Source organism: Solanum stenotomum, chromosome 9 (assembly GCF_019186545.1).
Source record: "Solanum stenotomum isolate F172 chromosome 9, ASM1918654v1, whole genome shotgun sequence".
Classification (NCBI taxonomy): Eukaryota; Viridiplantae; Streptophyta; class Magnoliopsida; order Solanales; family Solanaceae; genus Solanum; species Solanum stenotomum.
In genome coordinates this window covers 47,277,453-47,286,745 of record NC_064290.1, presented here as the reverse complement: position 1 = coordinate 47,286,745, position 9,293 = coordinate 47,277,453, and the positions used below count along the sequence as shown (strand labels likewise).

Below are 9,293 nucleotides of genomic sequence, written 5' to 3'. Positions count from 1 at the left end.
TTTTTTTTTTTTTTTTTTTTTTAGCTTTGATTAGTCAAAAACAAACTATTTCTCACAAAATTACTTTTTAAAATAAGCTAATTTTGAAAAAGTTGACCAATCATCGGAGACAAAAAACACTAATGATTCTTCTCATCTGTCTTAACTTTGATGGACAGAGTTATCTGGTAACTATTGCTGGTGGGAAGTGGTAGGTATCCCATGAAATTAGTCAAGGTGCACGAAAGCAGATCCGAACACCATGATCATTAAAAAAAAGAAGTTGACCAAATAGACTAAATATAATTTATTTATTTTTAAATTGGGGGTAGGGGAAGGGGAAATGGAGAAGGAATTATAAGGTGCGGAATCGAACCCTCACTAACAAGGTGGGAGTTCAGATAGTAAACCAACTGAGCTATTAACATTTTTCAATATAAATATTTATATCACGAAAAAAAATTAACAAATATTTTAACAAAAATAACTTAATAGATACCAAACAGAGCTTGCTACCTTCATTTTTCTACTTGCTGCAGGCTTTAGTTGCTGAAGAAAGGGTAAAAGAATGGAGAGGTAGCAAATGATTAAGGGCTTGTTTGGACATGATCTTAAATTAGGTTTGATGTAACTTTGAAATTTTAATTGGACATGTGATTTGGATTTCATAAATTGTAATTTTGTAATAAATATCAAAACTTCATAATTTAAGAGAACTATCAAAATTAGTTTCTCAACTCTATTACAATTTTACCAAATGAGAAAATCGTGATTCATAAATAAGGTATTGAAATATTCTAAGCCGTCACATTAATGAATCACATATTTTCATTTTATAAATAAATGTTTGTGATTACATGCTATTATAAACTACCAAATAGACATAATTTTACAAAAAAATTACTTTGTTAAAAAAATCAACAATAGTGCTAATCAGCTCTTCTTTAATATCATCCTTCCATATTGTATGCACAATCTCTGAGAGGGGTTATATTGTCAATATGACCCCCGCAAAGTTTTGCCCTAATTTAGATATAGATATAATTTTCATATTTTATTTAATTTAAATATGCTATTCGCTTGTCTTTACACACGTGTAGTCACACACTCTCACCAACTCAGTTATGTTAATGTCACATAAGTTTGGTCAATGGTGAGAAGGGTTTGATATATTGTGTTCTACTGAATTTAATGATTTAGTTGGTAAAGAGTTAAGTAGAAGGATATATAATACAAACTCGGACAAGCATAAAGGTTCATTAGATCATTTTGCAAATTTATCATAATGCGTATTTTAGTATACTTCTCTTTGTTTTTAGTTCACCGTCGTTAAATATTGATAATTATTAGCTTATGCATGACTCTGTATTAATTACCTCAATCCCAACATATCTAGAGTTCACAAAAGAAAAAGCTCAAACTAATAAGTAGAACATTCATGTTATTAGCAAAAACTTTATTACAAGTACCTAAAAGAATTGATAACTTTTTTTAAAAATAACAAATTAAATTCCTCACATAATTTTCAAATAACATGCAACTCTAGCTTGAGACCTTCAAAACACCCTTGTTTGCTTGTAGAGATGAAATAGTATGGCCCAGATTTGTCAAGAGTAATTGATGTTTGGCCACTATTATCCTTGTAGAAAGTTTTGATATTACTATCACAAAGTGCATAGCTTGAAATATCCACTGAGGCCACATCTATCACTTTTGGGGCATAGAAGAAATCTGTCGATACAGAGTTAAGATTTGAAATTTATGAGTTTGAAATTATTGTAGTTATAATTTGTACGAGTTTAATAAATATTTTAAGACAAATACAAGATTTAAACCAAAATTACTGAGTTTGGTGAACTAGTAACCGAATCTTTATAGCTCCACCACTGACTCTTTTCTTTGTGAATAAAATTTCATGACAAATTCAGTAAATTTATTCTCTTTGCTTTAATTTAAGTGGCGATTTTGATTGGATATGGAGTTTAAAAAATAAAAAGATGTTTAAAAAATGTGATGAAAATCAATTGTATAACTATAAATCATTTCATTGGGATAAAATAAGAAATAGATTACTATATGACAAATAATACAATCTTTCTTGATGAGTTTTAAGTAACTACTACTCCCCTACATGACGGTGTTGACTTCCACATTAATTTAAGAAAGAAAGACTTTAAAGCTACGTGACATTTTGAGGTTACAAAATCATACTATCATTAAGGTATGTTCAGTACGACGAAAAAGAATATAAGTTATTTTCTATCAAACCAACACCAATATTTCTTTTTAAGAAAAAAAAATTATTAAAAGGAAAAAATTAACTTTCACCACTTATGTATTTCTCTCAGGATTTAATTATTTTAAAATATTTTCTAACTTTTAAAGAGTATTAAACTGTGAAACAAATGTCTTCGTCCCATTCTTATAGAATTTATTGCTAGAACATCTCTAAATGACGAATAAGGTTAATCAGAGAGAAAAGAGTTTTTCATGAAAATAATTTTCCAAAATCTCAAAAATAAATATTATCTAACATGCCAAGTGCACCTTAAAAGTAAAAAATAGATATTCATTTTCTTCTTTTAAAACTAATAAAAAATAAAATGTTACGTAAATTGAAACAATACTTACGGAGAACATCTCCAACACGAAAGCTTTTGCCATAAGCCCATGGATGATAATCAACCCCCGGATTCCAACCACTTTTGTCACCCACAACATACTCATTTGCTAAACTTCTTGGCATTTCAACACACAAAATCAAGAAAATGCACACAAATACTAATTTTCCTATTGAAATGGCCATTTAATATTTCACTATGTTGCTAGAGCTCTTTCTATTTAATTTCCTTTTTCCTAACAAAAGAAGATTGAAATATTAGAATAGAGATAACAAATAGGTTAAGGCAAGTATAAACATATCAATTAAAGGTTTGTTTTTATAGTGATGTTGAAGAATCCAAGTTGCTATATTTCTAAAATAAATGTTTGTTTATTGATCAACTCTATGCACGAAAGTAATACTAAATTGGCTTCAAATTATGAACTGGCTATAGACAGCAAGATTGTAGCATGAGCATATTCTCGAAAGCAAACACATGCATAGGTGGATTTAAAAATTTGAACGTTATGGTCTGAATTTCGAATTGAAAATTTTATGTGACAACCCATATCATTTACTTTGATTTGAAATCTATTATATAATTATACTTATTTTACTTTTTTGACACGTATACATGACTTTTTTTAACCCTATGATGCGTCTAATGGATCTCATGAATTTGTCCTTTGACCTATGTTATCATCTAGCTTAAAAGAGCACATATTGTGTCAATAATTGTGTTTTGTCTTACATAGGTAGCACTTCACTTTTTAATCACTAGCTTATATAAACTGTGTTATGTGCACTTTTTTTCAAAAGCTTATCAGCTCAGAAGTTTGTTAGTCTTTCTCTATAACTTATAGTCATCACGCCTTTTCTCAGGAATGTTATAAAAACTAATGAAAGAAAATAGATGGTCTCGTTATGTGTCTTGACAATCATCTTTTCTTGAGTTAATTTTTAGAATTGGATAATTAAGTACAATATTCATTTTCTTAAATTATTACAGGGCAAAACTCATTTCAATTCTCTCTTCCAACGTTGGAACCCCATATTAAATTGTGTCCACGCACTAGATGTCCAGCTTTGGTATATGCTGGTCTTCCACTCTTCCTCGACAGGAATTAATTAATAAGGACTTAGAATCTGAGATTTACAACCAAATTGAATAGATAAATTATACTTAAAATAATAATAATTAATAGAACAACTATAAAAGAAATAGATAGAATTTCCGGAAATTTTGGATCTTGTTATATATCCATATATATGATAAGTTGAGTGTAGCATTGAGGAAGTTTCCTTATTTAATAAGAAAATTTTATGGTGAAAAAAATATAAGACAGGATCTTATAGGCTGTTTGGCTAAGTTTTAAAGACGTTAAAAATATTTATTTAAAAAAATGATATTTGATTATGCCTTTGACGAAAAATAAATGATTTAGAAAAGTAGTTAAACTGTTTTTCGCTAAGAATTTTTTTTTAAAACATATAGTATTTTTTAAAATAAACTGATTTTTAAAGATTAGCCCAACAAGTATTCTTTTCAGGTATAAATTGATGTGATAATAATCTAAAATGACATTTAATTTCCTAATCAAATCAAGGCATGTGACAAGTTAATGACAATATTTTGGACCTTGCCGTATATCTCGTAGTGTGGTAATTAAGGAAGTTGGTCATATACGGATCCGGCTCTTCTCTATTTTTATATTATTTTATTTTTTTCAAATTTTTACTTAGATACAGACTAGTGTTTTAAAAGGAGGGGCGTAAGGCGAGACGTTTTATGCAGCACGGGGAGAAGTGTAACCCCCGAAACAAGGGGTGTAAGTTTCATGGATCTACGGGGCTTAGCCTCATGTATATTCAATTTTATAATTTTCTTACTTAGAAAATAAGCAAAAGTGGAACTTGTGATTTTACAAATAATTTTTTTAAAATAACCTATAATATATAGAAAAATTATTATGATTTTATTTGAGATAGGTATTAATAATCAATAATGGAGAAAAAAAGTATTATAATTACTATTTGAGAAATATCATTACACCAATAATAAAAAAAATGTGATTTAAAGCAAAAGAAAAATTTAAAAATTAAAAACGCTCGGAGAGTATGTATTTATGCCCAAAACTTACGTTTTTATGCTCGGGGTTTACGCCCCAAATTCTAGGACTTACACCTATTGAATCTACGTCTTCAATTTGCGCCCCGGAGCGTTTTTGGTACGCCCCGGCCCGAGACTCGCCCCGAAACTCGCCCCAAAAAAATTATTTTTGAAAACACTGATACAGACATATAAAACATCTTAAGTCTTAACCATTGGTTAGAAATTAGAATATCAAATATTTTCATAACAAAGGGAAATGAAGACGAGCTCAATGACAATATTAATAAGGTTCGTTTGGTCATGGATATTTTTCATTTTTATCTGAAATATTATTTCGGAAAACTATTTAAATAAAAAATTGTTTATAATTTTTCGTAGTACAACTTTATGTTTAATTTTAGAATTTTTTGAAAATTGAAAAACTCTAAAAGAATTGTTTTCATAATTTTTACTTCAAATTACTCACAAAAAATCAAAATCTACTCTAAATTTGAGTTCATATCCTAACACAACTCTAATTGTCAAATATTATTTTCAATTATTTATTTTTCAAATGTCACAACTTTTATGTTCTAACTCTCACTTATAATATCTCTCTCTCTCTTTTTCTGCAAAGGATATTATATTGCTCCTTTTGTCTCAGTTAATGAATTAAATGGTAAACCTAAAGTTAAATCATCACTCAATATAAAATTAAATACATTATTTTTTAAATTGACTAAAAAAGAGCATGTCATTTTTCAAACAAATTCAATTGATTTTCCTAATAAACTAATTTGGCTAAGCTATAATCCACAAGTTTCCTCGTCAAGAAAAATATTCAAATAAAAAAATCTAATGTAATTTAACATAGCATCAAAGATCACCAACTATACACACCTGAACTATTATAGTTGGTGATCTAAAAAAACATTTTTAGTATTTCGAGTTTTTGAGTTTCAAATTTAGACTATTAAGTGTGCGAGTTTTTTACCTGAACAATCACCAACTATACACACCTGAACTATTAATTGTTCACTTTTTCTACCAAAACGATGGTCATATATCATATAGAAAAAGTGAACTATTGATAGTTGATATATATTTTGATAAAGTGGATTTTCGCATATAGCCACTCAAAAATAATTTAATTATGCTCCATAGTTATAGTTTGTTAATTACGATTTGTAGCTACATGTTAGACGGAGGAGAGAGGCGAACAAGATTGGGAGAGGGAGGAGAGAGGCGAACAAGAGAGGGCAGAGAGTGGAGAAAGGTGAACTGTATTGGTATATCTGTACTATAATTGTATCTATATGTGTGTAATTTGTATTTGTATATGTATAAGTGACGCAATTACAACTAAAATTAAGTTGCGAGCTGTAATTAGTTCAAACCATAGCTATGTTAGCTAATTAACTAGTATATGTACGTTTGCTTATCCGCGTAATTTTCTCTTTGATAAATAGTTGGTGATAGATAAGATAGGAGTTTTCAAAGAGTTTACCGTCAAGGCCCATTAAGAAAAAAAATCCTCAAGGCCCATTTAGGGTGGCCCAATCCGGAAGAAAGATCAATAGGACTTACACTTAATGGGCCGTAATGAGCTTGTGCTGGCCCAATTGATACCCAATTTTTTTTGGCCGAGTTATGCTAGAGAAGGGCTTATTTGGTTACTAGCTAATATATTTATGTTTTTGCTAATGACATTGAAATGAACAGGGCTAGTTATGAAAATTTCTCATTTTTGCAACTNAGTGTGCACCATATTTCAAACCAAACTAGATTGGTTCGGTTCGATTTTTTCTACTTCGGTTCGGTTTAGTTCGGTGTTTTTAAATCGGTTTTTCGGTGTGAATAAAAATAAAGAGGGAGTATGCTAAAGTAACAATTGTTGTTAACTTCCCACTTCAAACTTCAAAGTAACAACTAACAGTCTAACAATAAAAAGTAATAACATTAAAATAGTTTTGTTTAGGCTGGGTGCCCTTTACTGTTTTGTTTAGGTTCCAAAATTTAAAAATTGAAATGGGCCAGGTAAAGTTAAAAATTGAAATGGGTCAGGTAAATATTTTGAGTCAAAATATATAAGTATTATTAAACCAGGCCTCATAGATGGTGAGGAAGATCATACAAACATATAAAGTGTTTGAGGATGTGGGATGGAATGTAGCACAAGTGATACAAATGGAGAAGTTCTCAATTAAGCAAGTATACCAACTGATGAGAGGAGAATATCCAAAAGTAGAATGGAGGAACCTAATATGTAATACAAATGCATGCCCAAAATGGAGTTTTATTCTGTTCCTAACACTACATAGGAGGCTCCTGACGAAGAAAACACTACTTAATTGAGGCAGTGTGGAGAATACCAAGTGTATATTGTGTGATGATGAAAGTGAGAACATTGAACATTTTTTCTTCAATTGTTCTTACTCAGGTCAGGTTTGGCAAAAGGTACTAAGATGGCAAGCTATCCAAAGGCAAGCATCAGGGTGGCATGAGGAACAAAGATGGGCACAAGAACAGTACAAAGGGAAAATATCAAAAGCTGAAATATTTTGTATATCTCTTGCAACTAATGTAATATCTAGCAGGAGAGGAATCAGAGAATTTTCCAGAAGGTTATAAGAAGTTGTGATGTCTTAGTCAGAACGATTATACAGGAAGTTCATGTAAGAGGGGGGCTGAAGCTGAGCATGAAACTGCAGTTGTTAGATTGGTACCCTGTGTAATTAACTTCTGAAATGGGAGGGATAGGGGCGTAGTGGCTAGGAATAGAATGTTTGTTGTTGGAAGTACACAGTCCTGGGGATGTCCGGGCTGAGTTGTTTTTTTTAAGTGTTATGTATTGCTCATTTGGTAAATAAAATTCTTTATTTACCAAAAAAAAATAAAAAAAAAATAAAAAAATAAATAAATAAAATAAAATAAAAAAAAAATAATAATAATATATATATATATATATATTTAGTAGTTTCGGGACCCTTACGCCAAACTCCGAACCAAAGAATCGAAGTTCCAAAAAAAAAGAATCGACTCCGAATTGAAACACCGAAGAATCAAAATAGTTCGATTCGGTTCGATTTTTCGATTTTCTGGTATTTATGCCCACCCCTAATTTATAGCTTCTTTGTTCATAGACAAAGTAGATTCGAAATTATCTTATTTCTTTGGATTGTCTTGTCAAATATGTCTTTTTCCTATAGTGTCACAGAAGAGCGTTAGATAAAATCAAGAGAAATATAAGAGCATAGCATGGTCTCCATCAGTGGTGAAACCATAAATTTTACTAAAGAGATTCAATATATGAAACAGTAAATACAACAACTATTATATACATAAAAATACTTTTAACTTTGGATGATACAAATATAATTTTCCATCAAAAGGAATTCAAATGAACACTTTTACTTCCATTTGTCTTCAGCCCTGATCTCCACATGATATTTTCTCAAAATTAAAATGTAAGATACATATGAATATAAGTGATACAAGAGCGAATGATTACAAGTGACTATACAAGAATGAATGAATACAAGTGATACAAGAGTGAATGAATACAACCCTTTGTATTTTTTTTTGTATCTCTGGATACATAGAGACCGTAAAATTCGTCGATACAACCTAAGTGTGTGCATGAATTCAAGTGATATAAGAGCAAATGAATATATTCTCTAGTATTTTTTTGTGTTTGTATATTTGTATACATGCAGATTGTATTCCTCGATACAACTAGTATTCATCGATATAATCTAATTGTACGTATGAATATAACAAATATAATTGTTTGATACCTCAAAAAATACACAAATACAAAGAGAGGTGAAAACACATAAGACAACCTAAATGCACACATCAATACGGTAAATACAATTGCCCGACACCTCAAAACTATACAAATATAGAGAGAGAGGTGGAAATACCAGAGAAAGAGAGAGATAATGTACAACTAAATGCATGTATGAATATAATCAATATAGTCGTCTGATACTCAAAAATATATTTTAAAAAATAGAGAGAGAATGTCGTAAATACAAGATACAGAGAGAGGAGGAAAACAATACAGAATAAAGAGGGAGGGAGAGAGAGAGTGTCACACCCCGAGCCTACACCCTGGCGGGACTAGCACTCGAGAACCATTGTTGGCCCCAAACGAACCCTTGGCCTGGCTAGACTCTTAGCGGAAGACTTACTCAATAGAAAATGTACGTAAATACAATCTTAAATAAACTAAGAATGTTTAGAAAATAACATTCAACTTAGCCAAAATGACAACTCAAGTCTTTAAAATCAAACAATTGAAATATCAAGACTAAAGAACTCATATCTAACTGGCTATGAAGCCTCTAGAGACTAAGAGGGATGTCGGGACAAGACCCCCGATCATCCTAACAACTGAAATAGCCAAAAGAAATAAAACAAAACAAAAGCAAAGGGATTCTCCAAAAAGCAAGGCAGTTCACTAACTGACTCTGAGTACTCCACTGGATCAACGAGGCGTTGGATGCTGATCGTGGTTACCTGTAGCTCCATCATTAAATGATGCAGGCCAACTAGCATCAGTACATTGAATGTACGAGCATGCGAGGGGAAAACTGAACATGACATAAGCTTGAA

General features: G+C 30.7%; 2 protein-coding genes and 1 pseudogene across 2 annotated transcripts in view; 2 read left to right on the top strand and 1 right to left on the bottom strand.

The window, feature by feature from the left end:
* The window catches only part of LOC125875986 (protein DETOXIFICATION 29-like), a 114,592-nt gene extending 114,014 nt beyond the window's left edge, over window positions 1-578 (top strand). The window contains exon 9 of the mRNA XM_049557076.1: window positions 556-578. The gene's annotated coding sequence lies outside the window, so the exon portion shown is untranslated. The remainder of the gene's footprint in view (window positions 1-555) is intronic.
* The window catches only part of LOC125875987 (protein DETOXIFICATION 32-like), a 133,786-nt pseudogene extending 133,076 nt beyond the window's left edge, over window positions 1-710 (top strand).
* A 702-nt stretch (window positions 711-1,412) lies between these two features.
* On the bottom strand, window positions 1,413-2,874 carry LOC125876989 (blue copper protein-like). The gene is made up of 2 exons (XM_049558290.1): window positions 2,611-2,874; window positions 1,413-1,710 (listed from the first exon to the last, which is right to left on the bottom strand). Exons 1-2 carry the CDS (start codon window positions 2,783-2,785, stop codon window positions 1,505-1,507), a joined length of 381 nt encoding a protein of 126 aa, XP_049414247.1. The 5' UTR covers window positions 2,786-2,874; the 3' UTR covers window positions 1,413-1,504.
* Window positions 2,875-9,293: the final 6,419 nt, after the last annotated feature.